The following is a 22219-nucleotide window of genomic DNA, read 5'->3' as shown; positions in this document are numbered from 1 at the left end:
CTGGGACATTTGATCACAGGAAATCACACGATAGCGTGGGGCTAGATCTCACAATGGGTTCACCCAAGACCTTGGCTGATTGTGACCCACACCCGTTTTCACGGAGGAGGAGGAGTTTCACATCCTGAACATGTGACAGCCTGGTTTAAAGGGACCAAAAGTAACTGGACACCTGATTCAGTTCAGGTTTATTCATCCGCTCCAAACCACAGCAGCAGTCACCTCCAGGGAACCAGCTGATCCATGTAACTGGGGACAGACCACAGCCCAGAGCACTGGTTCATGATGTGTTTGTGGACTGTAGGTTGTTTGGATAGAGATGAGATGTACACAGCAGTCTGTCTCTAATGTTTAATGAAATGTTCTGAAGATGATAATAACTTGTGATTTTCTTTTGAATGAATCTTTAATCGTGTTGTAGGGCCTCTGACTCTCATGAAGATTTTCACATCAATGTGCTTTTCACAAAGATATTAACAATGAAAATGACGTGCAGCCCTGAACTACTCATGCGTTAACTCAGCGGTTCCCAACCCCCGGGTCACGGACCGGTCCGTGAGTCGTTTGGTACCGGGCCGTGAGAGTCGAGGCTCGGTGTGAAATTGATGGTTGATAGGTTTGTAGCATAAACCTGTTCGCTGGATCGTTCAATCCAGCTACACAGCAAAGCAAGACACGAGTAGTTCTTTATGTTTCTCATGCACGGGAGAGACCTGGACCAATGCCGTTCCTTCGCTTGACCACAGTCGCTCTCGTCCGTTCCCTCGTAACACTGTTCTTTTATTGAGGTTACATGAATATACATAGGTTCATTAACATACACGTGAACAAAGGTACCAGTCTGTATGTTATGTAGGTGTGTGTGTGTGTGTGTGTGTGTGTGTGTGTGTGTGTGTGTGTGTGTGTGTGTGTGTGTGTGTGGAGTCAGAGTGTGACCCATAAACGACTTCCCTAAACCTGCTGGTCTGGAAGTCCAGCAGTTCATCTAAACAAAAGGCACTTAGACTAAAACAGACATCCTACCACAAAACAATAAGAAGGTAGCACCTCTCCCATGATCCCAGGACGTGGGTGTGAATGCCAGAACACTCTGGAGTCACACAAAGTCTTTAAAGACTACTATCATTACACAATTGGTTCTACACCTCTGAGCATATATGGTTAGATATTCCCCAATAACAATGACAATGATAAAATATAAATCCAACAATGGTTTTCAGGGTTTTTATCCTTAACTTCGTTTCCCTGGGTCTTTTCCCGTGTTGTAGTCGTGTGTCTTATTTTGAAAGAAATGTTTACGCGTTACCATAGCGACCAGAGAGCATTAAGGCTGCAGACAGGTGCATCCAACAACATTTTACTTTCCCTTATTTGATTTATGGACCTAACTGTATGAACTGGACTTTGGCTGTAATGCTGCTCCTCTTCATCATTGCTGTGTTGCATTTCCATCATTCTGCTGCTGGATTCACTGCAGGCTTTAACAAACACTCCTTTGGGTCCAGGCCCAGCCACGTGTTTGTAAGCTGCTGTGCTCCTCACAAATAAAGCCTGAAGCAGCTCAGACTGTTAGAAGCAGCACTGAGCCCTGTTACAGTTATAGTGTTAGAGCAGCGGCTGCAGCCTACAGCATTTAAACTAGCTGACAGTAAACACATCAGTCCAGATGTTACCACATTACTTTGTGATGCTGAGAGTTAAAGGAGACTGGCTGATTAAAATCCCATTCCTTACATCACCGTCCTCTGCTCTGACTGCTTTCATTTAATCACAATCAGAATACTTTTTTGATCCCCAGGGGAAATTATTTAGGTTACAGTGCTGCAGCACAAACAGGAACAAAGACACAACACACTAAGTAAGAAATAGCACAACATACACAATATATACATGCATACATATGAGTCACTTATAAGTAACATGTGAGTGCTGGGGTCTATGACAGCAGGCAGGTCTGTATTTATGTCCAGGCTGACATGAACAGCTAGTAGTTCAGGGTTCAACACTCAGGAAAGTGTGTGACCTTCCACACTGACAGAAGATGCTAAACATGACTTTAAACTGTTGTTTGTTAAAGCCTCACAGATCTGAGAGCAGGGCTCAGTGGGTACATGAGCCTTTATACATGAAGGCTTTCTGTTTCCAGGAGAGGAAACATGTGATCCAGCTGTGTTTGGTCACATGGATCTGCTCTGCATGGATCACCTGACTAAAACATGTTGTTATTATTGTTCTTACAGTCTTAAATCGGTACATCAGGCGGGTCACATGACACCCGGGGGTGACAGCAGCATCTTTCCTCTTTAGAAAGCTGCTCTCTGTCCCAGGAGCTGTTGTCACAGTAACAGCAGGAACAGGAAGTCACATGCTCTCTGCTCTGTGATTGGCTGCTTCTTATCTCAGCTTCCTGCAGAGGGTGGGGTCTGCTGATAACGCACACCAACAGAAGTGTGACTTTCACTTCCTGTTTATTGCTGTTGTTCTTAAAGCTCTCAGGCGATGCTGCAGCGCCCCCTGCTGACACAAACTCCTCCCTCTGTCTCAGAGGTCACAGGTCAGCCTGCTGCAGAGGGTCTGCCTGTTCATGGACTTCCTGTTACAGAGACGGGTCTCAGCGTCAACACTAGTTTCTGATTGGACGGTGTGGAAAATGTTACGAGTTCAAAATATTGGGGATGGAGACAAGAGAAAAACCACAATAACAACACTGGTCCGGTCGGGTTGAGTCAAACGATGATTTTAATGATCACACACGTGGGAGATGGACACTGATGCAGACAGCCTCTGATCTCAAAATGGTGGAGCATTGATCAAACTCTTATAGCCTCTGGTGCCTCCACCTTATCATAAAAGCCTAAACATTCACATGCTTTCTCTCACACAGCGCCTAAGCTACGACCTTGGCTCCCTGTTTATCTGCTCCTGCTGAGATGGGGCAGAAAACTCCAGCATGTTCTCTTCTAATCAGACAAATAAGGCGATGACTTTCTGCAAACAGTATTTCTTATAACTCAGCAGTATAATGCATCATAAAACAATATCATTCATTCACAATAAGTCAACAGTTTAATATAATGCACATCAGTTTAACTAATGCAATAGTTATCAGCTTCTTCTAATTCAGGAGAATAATGCAAACTAAAACTACATAATAATTCACAATCTTTAATTAGGGGTATAACATGGCATAAAATAATATTATAATCTAACAAAACCCAGCTTCCTCCAGCCGAGTGATGTGTGGATTCATCACTCTCTGTGGATCAGTGTAAGTCTGTGTGTGGGTCAGCTGCAGGACTTGTTTGACCTTTGACCCTGGCAGACAGAGCTGGTTACTGCTGTGTGACTCCTGCCGTCGCTCCACTTTAAATTTTACTTAAAATAAGTCCTGACATGGCCCCGCCCCCTCTGACCTGCTGCTCCTGGATGTGCTGAGGACACAGCGGAGGCTCAGAGGGGGCGGGGCTTTTCCCGTGGCGGTAACCAAACTGCATTAGGTCACTGCACTGCCAGTGTTTAACCACACCTCTTCTGACTGACCTTTGACCTCTGACATGTTGATTCGATCCTTATTTAATGACGTCTTTTATCTAGTGATTTAATTCTGTGTATTTATATGTGATGGTGTTCCTGCGTTCAGCCTCAGCTGATATCCACAGACGCTCCTATTGGCTGGTTTTAAAAACACATTTTTCCATTAAAGAGACTCTTTTAAAAACACGTCTGCCTGAAATTCACATTTCATTTATTTTGGGGGATTTTAACAGAGAGATAGAACTTTATGAATCCCTCATGTTTATCCTCCAGGAAATCCAGTTTGTAGCAGCAGAACACCGACAAACTTTTACACAGCACAGAATTAGGATATCAAATAAAGGGGAATAAGAGAATATGAATATAAGCATAAATATGTACATATATACACAGACCTCACACAGAGACAGCAGCTACACTGTGTGTGGATGTGATCCACAGTCACAGCTGTGGGTTTCAGTCAGTGTGTCTCTAACTTCATGGTCACATTTCAAAGCTTATTGGAGCCAGAAGATGTTCAAGTAAAAGATTTGTTGCTGTACTCGTCTACCAGGATAACAGGAGGTTCATAAAGCTGTGTAATACTTCAGCTTTACATCATGCAGTAGTAGTTTATTAAACCCCCCAAAATATGACTATCCAGAGTTGGGACCAGGAAGCAGAGTTGCAGTCTTACACGCCTCTCTGCAGCTTCTCTCCTCCTGCTACCCCCCAAAAACCCGTCTCCGTAGAGACTGTGTCAGCTCCCAAACAGACAAAAAACAAACTAAAAACCAGCAACAAACAACTTAAACATAAACAGTCACAAAGAAAGAACAATACAGTATCCACATCTGAACCAAAGAGTAAAACAGTGAAATGTGGATTATTAAATATTAGGTCTCTCTCCTCCAAGTCTCTGTTAGTACATGTTAGTAAAAACATTTCTGCATTTTACCCATATTTTATTTTTAACTCAAAATCAAAGATTCCAGATTCTCCTACATGTTGGTTTTGAATCAGATAGGACGACAGATTTCAGGTGGCCCTGTGTCTTTCTCTATTACATTTGCCACTGTGTAACTCAAAGTTATTTAAGGACTAGTTTATTTCAATGGATGAGTTTACTGACTGACGCGCAGAAGAAATAGTTCTTTATGGAGCCGAGATGGTGTGAATGATGAGACCAAAGACTGCAACATCTTGTACCAAAAATATATTGAATAAATGGAGGAAAGGGGAAATGGAACAAAATAATTAACACAACACACAACATAAATGCCCACAATTAAATAATAAATCAATGCTGTGATCTTTCTGTGCAAAAGTCCTTTTTGGTCCTCTTCTTTTTAAAGTTCACTTTTAAGGTATTCCTCCTTAGAGTCCAGCTTCATACAAATGGGGAAATATGTCCGTAATCCAAAGACGGCTAAGTGGGGGAAAGAGGGGAAACAAAGAATGGTCCTACCGGCTCGCCACTTCAATATGAACAAGATTAATTCAAAGGGAGGGAACAAAACCTGACCTGTAGGTCAGAAAAACGTCCATTAGCACATCAAGTTCGATTCAGTTTACCGGTAAACAAATATATTTTTCTGCAAGCCTATGTAACAATGCAAATCATCATCAACCAATGTACAACAGTTAAATCATTAATTATCTTGGCTACGTAGCTTAATCTATACATTCCAGTAGCGTTCGCTACAAACAATACAAAAACAACAATAAAGGAAAACAGCTGTCTAACAGACAGCATAGCCGAATTCAAGGCAACACATAACAATAATCATTCAATCGCACTTTGTTTCAAAGTAAGCCCATTAAAGTGCTTAAGTAAATAAAAGTGTTCAAAAACAGCGGTTTTTGAGCCGGAGTTCTGCTCGTGGTGGGAACGCCGCCGCAAAAAGCCACTTTTTAATCGCGCAAACGATCGGCTGGTTACTGACAACCAAAAGGTTGTTTTTGGTAGATATTAAAGATCATGGGTGGGCGGGGCAAATGGAGCAGTTTTCTACAGTCGAGTAAAATTCCAGGAAAGAGCTGGGTGTGGCTTTCCTTTAAATCACATGATCAACAGCTTTAAGATGGAGGCAACTCGCTCAGTGTTTCCTGTTTCATTCTTAGACTGTGGCGATGGTAAGTAGCAGCTTTTCACTTGTTACCTGGCATCTTTTCAGCCACCAATGATAGTCATTGTATGTTATCAACATTTCACTAACTATGTTTTCTCTCATGTTTAAAATAGGCCGACCAAGAGCAAAATAGGTATGTCTGCAGACTCTGCTGTAGCCAAAGTTATCAGATCTCCTGTGTTTTTAAATCCCTAACTGCTCGATCATTATCATTTTAGAAGACAACAATTTCTCAAAGGAGGTTCAAAACTAATGCCTACAAGATTACCAAGAGGATGGTTCGGGGCTCTTACATGACTCCGGGAAGTCAACACTTGGTGGATGAGGTGTGTTACCTTTGACACTTTTAAGACAGTCCTGTTTATCACTACTAACAATAAGCAAATATGTTTTCACTCAACAGATCCTTCACAGCATGTTGTTTCTGGGCAAAATCAACAACATCCCCTTTTCTCCAGAAGAAATCTTCCCTAATCCTTTTGTTTTGGGTTCTTTAATGAGAAGATATCCCAGGCCTTTAAAGTTGTATTCGACTCAGCTTCCCAGGCGAAGTCCCTTCTCCTGTGTGCTCGACATGGTAAGATAACTCTTCTCACATTTTCAGTCAATCTGACAAACTTCCAGTTTTTAGGAAAGTATAATGCAAAGTGCTTTTTTACTGAGAAATCCAAAGAAAATCCATACTGTACCTTATACTTCAACATATGCTTCTAGCTATACTTCTCCACCAAACACAGAGACTGCAGGAGAGCTGGAGACTTGCTTCAGAATTTGTTAGTTCTAAATAATGTCTAACAGACTCATTATTGGAGATGCTTACAGTCTTCAAGGCGTATATGATGCTGTCACTGTGTAGCTGCTGGATCTGTTAAGCTCAAAGACTCTAAATTCAGCGTGTTTTGACAGCCCAGCATAGCAAAATAGAAAAAAAAAAGGTCAATTAGCAAATTTAATTATAAATTAGTGAGAACAAAGATGGATTTTTGCTTATTGATTTAAAATTAAATAGATTTTTGTGACTTGTTTCACCCCCTATCTTAAAATGTCTAAACCAAAAGCATCCAATGGTCCTGCATAGTTAAATAAGTCAAGCAGCGAAACAAACATGTTGATCAACTTTCTATTAAAAACAACTATATAATCAGGTGCAACACTTTGACCAGATCTGTAACTGTTTTCAGATCGTCCTGCAAAATAACTCAGAGAATGAAGAGCAAATAAAGCAGAGTCTGCAAGATCTCCTCACAGACTTGGACTTAGAAGAGAATAATAAAAAAACAGCTTTCGTCTCGTCCACCATCTGCATTTCTCAAAAATCCCAAACCAACAAATCAGAAAGGTACTGCGGAGTCTCCATGTCCACCAAAGGTCCTAACGCTGGGAAAATTATGATTGCTGCCTCCTGTCTTAGCAAATGGCATAAATATGTATCTGGTGCGGTGATGACCTATTATCCAAACACAGTCCAGAAAGATTACTTTGATGGAACAATTGAAGTACCTGGAAATATCAGGTGTGAGGCTTTTTGTCTCCGTGATGGTGCCAGAATGAAGCCTTGCAGATCATGTAAGAATTTGTTTGGCTTGAACACAGAAGACCTCAGAGAGTGGCCATATGGTAACTGTGCTGAAGCTGAGAGCCTGAGCAATTTGCTTGAAAATGAGAGAGAAGTTGAAACACATGTGGATGAATACTCAGCTGAAAAGGACAACAGGCAGAGAGCTGAGGATGAGGTTGGTAGGGTTCTTAGAACCGTGTTGCAAAGGATTCGGTTTAACTGGACAGGTGAATTTTGCAACCCAGAACAAGAGTGAGATTTCATGAAATCATTTGCATTCATCATTCTGATAAATCAAAGATTCTCTGCTCTGACAGCATCTGTGTGGATTTTCTGTAATCACAGAGACGTGTATAAGCATGTTTACTTTCCATCTCCATGTAATTGTCACATTTAATAATTAAAACTGGCTTCTATGGGTTTTTGTTTGTTTGCTTACATATCTAGTGTTTAATGCAATATGAAGCATTATCAGACAGCATTTATTGGGAAGAATCCCATATTTATACTGGTCTGTACCCAGGGTACACAGAAAATAAAAACACATGTTTTCTTATTATGATCCCAACTATAATTTACTTAAGCAAAAGCACTACATGTGTAGTTATAATATTTATAGCAGTTACTGTTGAGCTTTAAATTTATCATCTTAAATGTTTATATGCTGATTATATTGCTTTATATAAGAAAGGCCTAACTCTGAGTACACTCTGTGCCAAAAAGTGCTGACAGGAAACTGCATGCTTTTGCAGAAACGTGCTTTTGCAGCTAGAAAGTGAAGCTGATATATATCAGTTTTAATTAGTTTTTACCAACTGCTTGCTAGGGCAATCCCACGAGTTTGGTGTTTTTGTATTGAACATGATTCCAAGTGCTTTCTATAACACATAGCAGAGGTGCCACAACAAAGACTGAGAAGAGGACAGGAAGAGACAGTGAAAGAGATGCACTCCTTCGCCATTCATGTTAAAGCGTTGCATAGCTTTAATTTTAGAGAGTGTTGCATAACTTTAGTCATTTTTCTACCACAGGTGAAGCCAAGAATTGTGAAGCTCTCTTTTGGCCAAATACCAGAATCTGTAAGAAGAAGAAAAAACAAACAATCAAATAGGTCATTATTAAGAGAACAACAATCTCTTGATGATTATCCACAGTGTCTTTGATAACTCTGAGATACAAACTGTCAAGTATATACACATCCCAGCAAACAATAGCTGTGTTTGACTAAAGCGATTAATAACAAGGACAGAGCTACAATCACTACAGTCAAACATAAAGGGCTTAATCCTGAATCCAAGTCTGAGCTGTGATGCCGTTGGTGCTGAAAGCTGCTCAGATCCTGAAGCTGCACGTTTTGTCTCTCTCTAACCAAACCAGCAGCAAAAGAAGACACATTTCGCTTGACATAAACATTGTCATGAATTCCCTCTTACTTTTGCTGGTTTGCTTCCACCACCATTAAAACACACACAGAAAAACAACACAGCACAGCTCTCTGCCTCTCTCAGTGTACTTTAAGAACACCGTTTCCCATCTCAAATCTCTGTTTTTGGCATTATTCGCTTGCTTGTTATGAAGCAGTCTACCGTTGTTTACAGCCATTTTTTTTTAATGACTTCCGACAAGACAGCCTCATTTCTGCTGTTCAATACCAAATTTTATTTATTTTTTTCAAATTAAGTGAAACTGCAAAATGCTCTGCTGTGTCTCTATTAAAACCTCTTATTAAAACCTCTGAATCACTTCAGCAGCATCAGCCAATGTACATTTGTTGAGTCGTGGTTCTCGTCTGCTTTTGTTCTACTCCAGAATAATATTTTTAAGGTTATCTACTGTAAAAAGCTAGGCCAGGAAAATCTGCTTCATGGTTTTGTGTTTTATCCTCAGTTACTTTGACACAAAAGCATCTGCTGTGATGCTCACACCTCTGATGAAGTTTCACAAGTGTCAGTACTGATAAATGATCAGAATTATAATGTTTCTGACTCTCTGAGTAAGAATTAAATGGAATCTAATTGGGACCTTGTGAATTGGAATTGAACAGGTTCTAGAAATCAGTGATGATACTCAGCTCCAATACCCACCTATGATATTAGGCTGACGAACGCTGACTGGGTTTCATTTACCAGCTTTTTATGTTCTTCCTGCAGTTTCCTCCCCACATCACTCATCTTAACTTTTTTCCAGTCCTCCTCAGTCTAAACAGAACACACAACAATACAAAGAAAAGCTCAGGTGATTGATCTCTAACACTAGGCATCCCCAGTCTTATTCTTAGCAGTCTAACTTCTCACCATATCTTTGAAGGCCTCTCCATTGTAGTAGCGCTTGGATGCTGGATACTCTATCGTTTTGTCACATAGTTCCAGGAAACTGGAAGCCACCAGATGCAGCTCCTCTCCGTCATAGCCGTACAGCTTTTTGTCCTCACACGTCATCAGCACAAGCTCGTCACATGGACATGAGGTGCCCTTTACCACACCAATAACCTGCATTTTTACAATCTCGGGAAGGTAGAATTTTCCCCAGGCGTTAACTTCATCATCATCCCCGTTGTATTTGGTGTTCTCAAGCTCTTCTATCCACAGGTCAGCACCACTTGGCTTCTTCAGGTGAACGCACATGCTTTTGTTTTTGGAAACAAAATCTTTCACCCATTTCAGGTACTTTTCACCTGGAAAGAAGCAGACAAGGAAATATGGATGAATGTAGAAGTGTTGGAAAAGACAAATAGCAAGGTTATCCTACAGCAGTTTGTGAAAATGTTGTATCTTGAAATAAGCAGGCAAAATGAGGATCTCACTTATCTCATATGTTCTGACTACCGACTTTCTTCAGTTAAAGGACAAAAAAAGGGCACACTGGAGGCTGACAGAGTGTGCAATGGTGGGAATCATTTTGCAGAACTCACTAAAGTTTGTTTCTCCTGGAACAAGCTTTTTACACTTCGGCAAATGAAAATACTGTGTTAAACTAAAAAAGAGCACCAGACCAAGGTCTACAGTACTAACAGAAAAGCATGCCGTTACCTGTTGCCTGTCGACACAGCTGCTGATCTTCCGTACCAAAAAAATGAGGATCCCTGAAAGGAATAGAAAGGTTATGTTAAAATGAATGACTGTCACGGTGATCATGGGAAGCTCCGAAATATCACAACAATAGCTACGAAATCACAAAATGCAGTGTGATGTCTGTAAGCACCAAACATGACATCTCTGCAAATTCATCTTGAAATATGTAGGTACCTCACACGTACAGCTGCAGCCATCTCAGCCATTTATCACTGTGGCTGCCAAGTGGCTGCCACTTCACAAGCGCATGGCACAACATAGAAGAGCCACCTCCACAGGACAAGACTCAGCAGTCCATCTGCATCTTAAGGATAAAGGACACTCTTTCGGGGATGCTAATGTTCACATTTTGGACAGAGAGGACAGATGGTTTGAAAGAGGAGTGAAAGAAGCATCTATGTCCACTGTGAGCGACCATCTTTGAACAGAGGCGGGGTTTACGACACCAACTCTCTGCCATCTATAATCCAGTTTTGAGATCCTTCCCAGACGCCTTAACGCCCACTCACATCCTGGGCCATCTGACCTCAGGAATTCGCATGATAAGGTGGGGCCAGGTTTCACAATGAACTCACCCGAAACTGGCTGATTGGGGCCCACACCCAGTTTCACACCTTGGCTCAGGTGATTAGAGGATCATCAGGGGTCCTTTTGTCCCTCTGTGGGGGGTCACTCCCACTAGGTTTATATCTGGGACTCTCCACCATTTGACCTTAGAACTGAAGAAGCTTCTCGGATGAGAGGTGAAACGTCTTCAAGTAACTTAAAGAAGTCCAGACGCTTTTCTTTGCAAGCTCCTTTGACTACGATGACCTGGATGACTGAGAACCTTCACAGACATAAGGTGAATGTGACAAACAAAGCGCCTTCTTGTTCTCTGTGATAATGTAAAGTTATTAATGAAAAAATAAACGAGTAAAAAACGGACTGGAAACATGTCTTCAATCAAAACTCGACAAAAACAAAGAAACAGCCTCACTTCTCTGCGACGCTCCCTAAAAATGACGTTACGTGTTACGTACCAGAGATTTCTATACAGCCCTTTATCAAGCCGAGAGAAAGTGACACAAAACCCTCCAACTAATAACGACTAGCAGAGAGGCTCAGCTGAGTGTAGTTACCTGGTTTGCAGACGCATACAGACGTTTCCTGTCCTCTCGGACGCAGCTGTGATAGAACATGTGGTGCATTACCGCCACCAACTGGCTTGGAGTGAGGACCGGAAATCGCTCATGCCAAATCAAAAAAAAAAAAACATAAAGAAAGATTAAGTGAAGAGATAAATGAATACATTAAATCAAAAAAAAAAAACTACTACCGGACATATACATCCTCATATCCTTCTGTACAAATGAGTTTGTTTTAGAAACTGAAAAAAGCCACAAAACCTTCACATCTAGAAATCCTTTGCAGTAAAACTTGTTTTTTGGCAGGTTCCACAGGTTTTGAATCAGTTTTCTTCTTTATTCCTGATAATTTTGACAATGAAAAAGAACATGTTCTATAGGGCTTTGGAGTTGACGTCACGCCGCAATGCATTGTGGGAGCGCGGCACCATTTTCGAGGTCTACGAATCAAAACAAACACACTGTGTTGGAACGACGATTACAAGATGCTTAAAAGCAGCTCAAAAGAGAACGGACTGTATAGAGACCGATTGCGTCCAGAGGCGAAGCGGCGGTACTTGCAGAAAATAGCGTGCAGTGGAAATGTGGACCCGTATGAAATACGGCCGTGGAGTAGAAACCCTGAAGACGTAGCCTGATATATTTTCGTACCTTATCTGTGGAGTCAGCGCGTACAAGTCGTCATTCAAACAAAGGTAAGTCAGCTCGAGTACTGCGTGTGAAATGCGTTTGATTTCCCTGCAAACATTCACATTAGTGCAGCATAAATTCATTCATGAGGGGAAATTACAGTGAGAACATGTGGAGGCTGTTAGAGGGAGAAGATAGTGAGTTCAGTGCAGGGCTGTGCAGAGAGGTTTAAAGGGGCGGGTGCTCAAAGTTAAAAAGGGGCACATTGAACCAGGCTGAATAACAACAACACACATTCATCAAGAATCTAATATGGGAAGGGCAGGGCTGTGTTGGTCTGAGACTGTAGACATTAAAAAGTCCACAGGAGAGATGGTAGCTGATTAAACAAGTGTCATGAGATAATAACAAAATGCAAAGATTGGTGACAGCGCTTGGAACCATAAGGCAACAAAAAACTATGTATGTAAAAAAAATAAATAAATAAATAAATATATATATATATATATATATATATATATATATAATATATATACACACACACACAGTGGGGCAAAAAAGTATTTAGTCAGCCACCGATTGTGCAAGTTCCCCCACTTAAAATGATGACAGAGGTCAGTAATTTGCACCAGAGGTACACTTCAACTGTGAGAGACAGAATGTGAAAAAAAAATCCATGAATTCACATGGTAGGATTTGTAAAGAATTTATTCGTAAATCAGGGTGGAAAATAAGTATTTGGTCACCTCAAACAAGGAAAATCTCTGGCTCTCACAGACCTGTAACGTCTTCTGTAAGAAGCTTTTCTGTCCCCCACTCGTTACCTGTATGAATGGCACCTGTTTGAACTCATCATCTGTATAAAAGACACCTGTCCACAGCCTCAAACAGTCAGACTCCAAACTCCGCCATGGCCAAGACCAAAGAGCTTTCGAAGGACACCAGGAAAAGTATTGTAGACCTGCACCAGACTGGGAAGAGTGAATCTACAATAGGCAAGCAGCTTGGTGTGAAAAAATCAACTGTGGGAGCAATCATCAGAAAATGGAAGACATACAAGACCACTGATAATCTCCCTCGATCTGGGGCTCCACGCAAGATCTCATCCCGTGGGGTCAAAATGATCATGAGAACGGTGAGCAAAGATCCCAGAACCACACGGGGGGACCTGGTGAATGACCTGCAGAGAGCTGGGACCAAAGTAACAAAGGTCACCATCAGTAACACACTACAACGGCAGGGAATCAAATCCCGCAGTGCCAGACGTGTTCCGCTGCTGAAGCCAGTGCATGTCCAGGCCCGTCTGAAGTTTGCCAGAGAGCACATGGATGATACAGCAGAGGATTGGGAGAATTTCATGTGGTCAGATGAAACCAAAGTAGAACTTTTTGGTATAAACTCAACTCGTCGTGTTTGGAGGAAGAAGAATACTGAGTTGCATCCCAAGAACACCATACCTACTGTGAAGCATGGGGGTGGAAACATCATGCTATGGGGCTGTTTTTCTGCCAAGGGGACAGGACGACTGATCCTTGTTAAGGACAGAATGAATGGGGCCATGTATCGTGAGATTTTGAGCCAAAACCTCCTTCCATCAGTGAGAACTTTGAAGATGAAACGAGGCTGGGTCTTCCAACATGACAATGATCCAAAACACACCGCCCGGGCAACAAAGGAGTGGCTCCGTAAGAAGCATTTGAAAGTCCTGGAGTGGCCTAGCCAGTCTCCAGACCTCAACCCCATAGAAAATCTGTGGCGGGAGTTGAAAGTCCGTGTTGCTCGGCGACAGCCCCAAAACATCACTGCTCTCGAGAAGATCTGCATGGAGGAATGGGCCAAAATACCAGCTACTGTGTGTGCAAACCTGGTAAAGACCTATAGTAAACGTTTGACCTCTGTTATTGCCAACAAAGGTTATGTTACAAAGTATTGAGTTGTATTTTTGTTATTGACCAAATACTTATTTTCCACCCTGATTTACCAATAAATTCTTTACAAATCCTACCATGTGGATTCATGGATTTTTTTTCACATTCTGTCTCTCACAGTTGAAGTGTACCTCTGGTGCAAATTACTGACCTCTGTGCAAGTTCCCCCACCTAAAATGATGACAATCGGTGGCTGACTAAATACTTTTTTGCCCCACTGTATATATCAGCAATCAATCAGAAAATCATTGGTTCATATTACAATTAAATATGAACAGGCTCCTTAGATGTAAGCAGTTCAGATCTGATGTCATTTACATTCTTCACACAGCACATTCGTCCAGGCTGACAGGTAAACATAGAACTAATCTCAGGTAACATGACTCATAGTAGAGATCCAGTAAGAAAGATTGCAGGCTCTAATATTATTACCACACAATCCAAGGACACACCAACAGCTCAGATTTGTAGAACTATTTAAACAAATGTCTTCTGAATATTCAATTCAGGTTCACAGTGGGGGGGGGGGGGGGGGTGTCGAGGAATTTTTTAAATAAAGTCTGCAACACAGAAAGAGCTGTGATCAAGCTATTTATTACTGCGCCAACACACATCAAACATCACAGTTCAGTCATGTCAGCGCTGCCACAGAGGTTGTGCTCCTCCTCCTTTACGCCTTCCAAGGAAGAGGGAGGAAGTTACAAACTGATCCTACCACACTTCACGTGTCTCGCTATGAAACCTAACGCATCAATGGTTGTGCTGTTTTGTGCCCTTGGCCTTATCAGCACCTGTAAAGGGAGTTGTTTTCTCAAACTGCTGAAGTAAGTTCATCTAGTTTTAGCAACTTTCACTGAACAGTAACAGTGTCACAACTAAGCATATGCATAAGCACTTAAACACTTTAAATGAGAATAACAGAACATTTCTATTACAGAGGCTGGAACCTGTCCCAGTAGTAGGTAGAGCACACCTGGACAGGTCACCAGTCTGTCAGAGGACTAACACAGAGACAGACATCAGAGTAACAAATCTATTTAAAATTAATGTAAGTTTGCTGCAGCTGTATGTATGAACATGTGTTTCTGTGCTCACAGTCCACCTCTCAGGAACCTGCAGTTCACTTTTAGTCTACTTTAAACAGACCTCACAAAAGGCTGATGTGGCTGGATCAGTAGTCTGATTTGAGTACGATACCTTTGGCCAGGGATTCATCTGGTGCATCGCTTCACTGCAGTCTTACGTATTTTCCCCACACCTGAATAAAAACATACTGATATATACAAATAACAGCTTCAGCTGATGCAGCCTGACTCAATCCTAGATGTTCAGCACACAGAGACACAGAGGTGCCGTTTAAAGTTTAGTGTTAACCTGAGTCACTGATCATTTGCAGTATTACAGAGTCTGGCAGTCTTTGCATGATGTCCACGTCACTGTAAGTTTCTAGCTGACTTCACTGCAATTTCAATTTCAATTTCTGCTGTTCACAAACGCTGTCCATCTAATCTGACTGAGCTGGAGCTGTTTTGCAAAGAAGAATGGGCAAAGATTTCAGTCTGTAGATGTGCAAAGCTGGCAGAGACAGACCCTAAAAGACTGGCAGCTGGAACTGCAGCAAAAGGTGGTTCTACAAAGTGTTGACTCAGGGGGGTGAATAATTACGCACACCCCACTTTGCAGTTATTTATTTGTAAAAAATGTTTGGAATCATGTATGATTTTCGTTCCACTTCTCACGTGTGCACCACTTTGTGTTGGTCTTTCACCTGGAAGTCCAATAACATTGATTCATGTTTGTGGCTGTAATGTGACAAAATGTGGGAAAGTTCAAGGGGGCCGAATACTTTTGAAAGCCACTGTATATGTAGACACAGGACTACAAGTAGAAGATCAGACATGAAAGTGGAGATAACACAGAAGACCTGCAGCAAAGGTCAGAGGTCAGACTGGGCCCTGGATTCAACAATGAGCCAATGATCATCAAGCAGTGACTAAAGCAGAGCCCTGACCTTCTGACATTCATCACACAGTCAGAACAAATGTCTGCTGATGACTTCATCTCATGAAACGACTGATAGATGTCAGTTCATTGATCAGCTGAGCTGCTGATCTTCATCGTCACAGAAACATTCAGCTTGTTTCAATCAGTAAATAACTCCCACTACTCCCAGTTTGAACTGTTCCCACTCAAAATGCTGTGAGAACAATGATCATTGTAGAACTTCACAAACATCACGTGTTGTTTTCCACATGTAAGATCAGCAAACACACAGAAACTTCCTGTTGCCACACACGGCCTCTAAAATCTCTTCCACGCTTTCTGTCTGAAGTCCACTCTCTGTGTCGGATCCACAGGAAACAACAAGATCTTATTAACATGGTTTTCAATGTGTCTCCTTCCAAAAAGTCCAACCAATGAACAAATGTGTGTATTTGTGGAGGCCGAACAAAAGCATGACACATTCCTCTGTTTCTATAAACTGGAGTCAAACACAAACATGAAGAGTTTCACTGACAGACTCCAAAATGCCCCCACAGTGGATCAAAGGGAAATCCTACAGTGTGGCCAGAGACTCTTAATGGCTCCAACATCAACACATCCACAATGTTGGATCCAGTTCTGCCTCACAGAGTTACTAAGACACACCCTCTGCCAGCATCACAACAGCTCCACCTGCTTCACCTGCCTCCTCAGCATCTGTACACCTGAAGAGAAAAGAAAGGCTCCAACAGCTCAAATCTACAAAGGATTCATGAAGTTTCATCCAACAATAACATGTTTGCCTTCCACAGTGTGCTGTTAGACACCACTGTACCTCTGCCATTTCAAAAAGAGCAGCTTGGGAACATTTTGGCTCCAAACACTTTGTGTTTAAGTTCTTTGTTTTCTTTGTGAAGCCGACAACATCTGGAGCTTTGTGACTCATAGAAACATCATTTTGTTCTTTAGATGACAGCAGATTGGGACTGAATAATCAATCACTATCAAACCAATAAAGACAAACATGCTGATTTTACAGGAACTTTGTTGGAGAAGCTGCAAAGACATGAAACTGGTGGAGATCCCAAACCAGTTGATAGTGCTGGTTATTCCAAATAAAGCTGTTTCCCTTTGAGATGAAATGACTTTGTGTCCTGATATATAATAAAGATGTTGTTGTTTTTGAGCCCCTGTATTAAAAGTAGTTTAAAGTCAGCTTGAGTTTGATGTCTTTATGTCAAAGCTGCTCATGATGTTGAGCTGCTGATGGAATAAAAACAATATAAAAGCATGTAGTCCAGACTTAAATGTAGCCTGTTGTTAGCTGAGGTCCACACACAGTGTTTGACAGTGTAAAGTGTGTGAAAGGGCTGCTGGTGGAGCTCACTAGGATGAGCAGGTGACCACGAGGTGGAGAGCAGCTGGCCTGGCTTTGACCCGGGCCACGCCCCCTTTCTCTCTGCTTTGCTGTCACTTATCTTCACTGCTCTGTCCAATAAAGCTGAAAAAGGCCCCGAATCAAAGAAATCTGCTGCAGCCTCTGAAACGTCTTCTGTTTCCTTCCCGACGGCTTTTTCACCGTCAGCCCATCAGACAGTCCAGCAGCATTTATGATGATGTCATGATGTTGAAGAGGCTGCTACGGTGGCCTCCCATGACCCCCAGCCTCATCACAGCTGAGATGCAGACATTTGAAAACATTCAGCAGACAACTGAATAACAGTCCAACACAACAGTCTGTGTGCAGACACACACTGACCTTTCATATAGTCAAACACAGCTGGTTGAGTCATTTCTCTGTGAGTCTAAAGTGAATCTAGTATTTGAAAGTCCACTTCCTGTATTTGTTGTTGAAGACTTCTTCAGCTTCTTCTCAAGGACATCAGCTGCTTGTTTGGCAGCAGAGGCAGTTAAGAAGCTTCCTGAAAAACACTGAACAGTGAGTTCACTGTGGCATATGACAGATTCAGCTTTCTGTGTGCAAATGTGTCTGTGTCGACCTTTCAAATGCTGTTGAATCCAAAACATCAGCGGCTCCTCGGCTGCTCACTTCATGCACTTCTGTCTGTGTGACAGTCCAATGACATCACAGCTGTTTCCAGCCCCAGTGTCTCAGGACTGGACACCTTTAAACATGTCGAGGATCAAACAGCGTCCAGCTAAACACACATGAAACTATCAGAGCTGACAATCATTCCAATAACATCTAATGGTTCATGTATGTAGACACATGACTACAAGGAAATGGCTCTCAGCATCTGGCTGTGGGAACACATGAGTCCCTGTTTGTGTTCAGATTGTGTGCATGTTTTAGACGTGTGTCACATGTAGAAACACAACAATCCCACAATGACACACAGATGTGTTTGACACAGCTGTGCAGCTGTAAGTTGTTTCTAATGATTCATTGAAGCTCTTCTAACATTCTGGAGACGATCAGTACATGAATCTGTTCAACACGACAACAATTTGACTTCAGTGTGAACGTTTGCATTAAATAACCTTCTTCATCCAGCTGACAGCATCTTCATCCTATGATGTGAACAGTTCCTCCTGTTGATGACAAACCTCTGACAGGATCTGCTTGAGGAGCTTTTTCATGTGCAGCTCTCTGAGCTCAGGGCTGAGCTGCTGTTTCATCTTTAAGAGCTGCTGCCTCCTCGCCGGACTTGTTCTCCTCTTCTTCTCCTAATGACACCATTTCTGCTTCATATTAAATTCAATAAAGATGCTGACATGTATCTGTAGCAACAACATCATTGAATCTAGAACAACTGGAGCCAAACCAGTGGCTCTGCTGGGATCACTGGTGAGCCAACACTTCCTTGTTGATGCAGATTTCAGGGCTTCCTTTTGCTCCTCCATTATAACTGTTCTCTCTTCTCAACACATGATGACACAAAGGAATCAGCAGTGACAAAGATGATGCTGAAGAGAAGCAGAGGTGGGACCAAGTCATTGTTTTGCAAGTCTCAAGTAAGTCTCAAGTCTTTATCCTCAAGTCTCAAGTCAAGTCTCAAGTAATGTCAGGCAAGTCAGAGTCGAGTCTCAAGTCACTGGTGTAAAAGTCCGAGTCAAGTCACAAGTCTGAAACTTTGAATTTCAAGTCCTTTCGAGTCTTTAAAAAAAAAAACAACGAAAAAATAATGTTGCAGTTATGCTAAATGTAAATGTTAGACCATGTAATTTTAAAATCTGTGTTTTTCTCAACACATGACAAAATAGTGAACTTAGAAAATATACACAAATTGTGAAATTGCACCTCTTTAAAATGCAGCTCAATTAAACCTAGCTCCAAGAATAATTTTCACCGACAGTTCTGAGATAAGCTGCATGTTATTCTTGGATGCGGTTGTAGGACCGGCTTTAAAATCGCATGACAAAAATATCATACACATTTAAAAAAAACTGTATCACCAACGTAGCCTGGACAACATTTGCTAGTTAGATGAAGTCAGCTATCTCATCGTAGCATATTTATATGCATATTTATAATCATACGGTTCTTGGAGTGAGTGCATACACTCATGAAGTTTAGTAACTTCAGGTCACTGCAACAAGCCCAGGTACAGTTTACCGCCGGATGGGTACAGGACCTTGAAATGCACCGTGTAGAACGAAAGACCATCGTACGTATCATAAGTTTACCAGTCTCACAAATCGTCGTCATAAATACACATTCATTAACCGTTTATTAATAGGACCTTTGAGCTCAACGGTAATTAATTAGTAGTGGAAATAATTTCTGGTAGCATCACAGAAATGTAGCAGTGACAATAATACTGTATGCTGTAATCGTACTGGGCAATTAGTGATACAAAAAACCTGTTTTATCCTGTGAATAAAAGTATATGTTTTTGTCAATGTACCATAATAACAGAAGCGAAACGCAATATTGTGTCAGGACAATTCACTATTTATGCACAATAAACAAAGGAGCATAGCGCGACAATTTCTGTTCAGCGCCAGACTTGCTTGTAACCTATATCACCAGTTATGTTATGAAAATGACGCATTAACTACTAAAAAATACTGACCTTCGTGTAAATGCTTGGAGCAGACTAACCTGTGAGCTGGAGGGTTCTGGGACGTTATATTTGGTCTTTGAATGGCTGCAATCCAGGCCATCCGTCGCCTCTTTGTTACTTCGGAAACATGGCTCGAACAATTTCTCTTCAACGAGGTAATCCGATAACAACCGATCTCTTTACCCGTCGGCTTCCCGTGGCTGTCATGCGACCGGCTATTGCAGTTAATAATACAACGGCTTCTTGTGTTTCTTTTTATCGCTGTATAACTGATTTTAATTGAAAGCCTGCGTGCGCTAGTACCGCTTGCCACGAGTTCCCAGAATCCTTTGCGGTTCTACCCGTGAATGACGTCACATTTTCAATCTCTATATAATATGCATGTTAAATTTTGTATTTGGGGTAAAATATCAAGTCTTTTCAAGTAAACCGGTTCAAGTCCAATTCAAGTCCCAAGTCATTGGTGTAAAAGTCCAAGTCAAGTCACAAGTCTTAGAACATTTTTTCAAGTCAAGTCTAAAGTCATAAAATTAATGACTCGAGTCTGACTCGAGTCCAAGTCATGTGACTCGAGTCCACACCTCTGAAGAGAAGCACACACTTCACACATATAACAGAGCAGTGCAGTTACACACACCTCTGCTCGACATCAGGCCTCAAACAAAGACACAAAACACTAACTTGACTCTAAACAGAAGAAACGAGCAGCTGTTTCTGTTCTGTGCTTATTTATATTTGACACACATGCTTCTCTTTGTGCAAACACACATCGCACTATAAGGGTAACCTCGCACACAATGATTGGACAGCACAGTGATGATGCTGGGAGATCCTATACGCAGCAACACAGAAACACTGAGAACTTTAAACAATGATGGAAAGTGTTATAAATGACTTGTTGGCCTCTGATCTGTCACAAACAGCTGAAACGTGTCTCTCATGAGTCACATGAAGGTTTTTGACAGAAAGGACAAAAAGTAGCTGCAGTCAGTTTGTGTCATTTTTATATTTATTCATCTGGGAGAAAAATCTGAGGGACATTAAAATGTGTTTTCAACAGAGACAAGAACATGAATATAACAGAACAGGTAAATGAACATGTTTCAAGTAAACAGCTGGACTGATCAGGTCCAAACACAGAGTGATAAACTTGTCAAACAGCTGTCATATCTTTATATAGAAGCTCTTTATAAATGCTGCTCACTGCAGTCTGTTTACTAATAATGTCAAAGTGTTAGAAACACAGAAACATCAGAATGGTCTTTGTTCACAGAAACCTGTCTGGGATCCTTTGTTGTTCTTTTGATGCAGAGTTACATTATAAATATAAAGAGTTATTTCAGAGTCTCATCAGTTTTCCTGCATGTCTTTATTTAACACATCAGCAGGGCTGAAGCTCTCATGTTAAACACACACTGATCTATGGACACGTTCATGTGTTTCTAACAGAACCAGGCTGTTATCAGCCTGCACTAACATGATGTCACACACACTGAATGTAACAGTGACAGTTTACATCATCACACAATCAGCTGTGATTGTTTCACTGTCATCAAACGAGTCAACAGGAAGTAGAATCAATAGAAACCAATCATTTACTGACAGCATGTCTGATGGAAATAAGTGCAGATTATGTATGAAGTCTAACTGCACACAGTAACTGTGTTACAATAAGGACTTAACAGCGCCCTCTGCTGGAGTGTTTCAGTACTGCGTTAACTAGAATACACCACCTCCTCCTCACACCACCTGCTACAGCTCTACTCTTCTATGACTACAGTCATCCACAGCACTGATGTGAGGTCACATGGTTCATATGTAAGGAGCACAGCTGACCTCAGGTCAGTTTAATGACTGTGAGCAGCAGCTGTGTTATTGTCACTGTGACAGGGAGACACTCTCAGACACAGCGCTCATGTCAGCTTGTTCTCATGCAGGAGGATCAGGAGCTCCATGTTTGTCTTTCTGTTTGAATCATGATGTGTTTGTGCCATCAGAGTCTGTCATGAGTACTCAGGGTTTCACAGCAGCTCTTCTGGATGCTGACGAGGACTCCAACCTCATGTTTCACCTCTCTGAGCTTCTGATGTCTGTGAACACTCGTGTTTCTTCTCTGGGCTCATCTGGACAAAAACACCTTTCTGTGTTTGGCTGCAGCCTCATTCTGACTGACAGGAAGTGTGTTATCCATGAGCTGCACTTCTGTGAGGAAGTTTCCTGCTGTGTTTCCTGTCTGTGGACAAACACGA

The 22219-nt window shown here is 41.7% G+C and overlaps 1 protein-coding gene across 3 annotated transcripts; it reads right to left on the bottom strand.

Annotated features, from left to right (window-relative positions):
- Positions 1-8163: 8163 nt before the first annotated feature.
- On the bottom strand, positions 8164-12531 carry LOC145424518 (uncharacterized). 3 transcript variants are annotated; one of them, XR_013905603.1, is made up of 4 exons: positions 10233-12531; positions 9498-9877; positions 9288-9392; positions 8164-8280 (listed from the first exon to the last, which is right to left on the bottom strand). XR_013905603.1 is itself a non-coding variant. In XM_080297903.1 (4 exons), exons 2-3 carry the CDS (start codon positions 9825-9827, stop codon positions 9288-9290), a joined length of 444 nt encoding a protein of 147 aa, XP_080154029.1. In that variant the 5' UTR covers positions 9828-9877; positions 10233-12531; the 3' UTR covers positions 8164-8280. The 3 variants fall into 3 exon arrangements, 2 of the variants coding, with proteins under 2 accessions (XP_080154029.1, XP_080154034.1); XM_080297903.1 differs by having other exon boundaries at positions 9288-9401; XM_080297908.1 differs by lacking the exon at positions 10233-12531 and having other exon boundaries at positions 9288-9401; positions 9498-10204.
- Positions 12532-22219: the final 9688 nt, after the last annotated feature.

Source organism: Astatotilapia calliptera, chromosome 3 (assembly GCF_964374335.1).
Source record: "Astatotilapia calliptera chromosome 3, fAstCal68.1, whole genome shotgun sequence".
In the NCBI taxonomy this organism is placed as follows: Eukaryota; Metazoa; Chordata; class Actinopteri; order Cichliformes; family Cichlidae; genus Astatotilapia; species Astatotilapia calliptera.
This window is presented reverse-complemented; position numbering and strand designations above follow the sequence as displayed.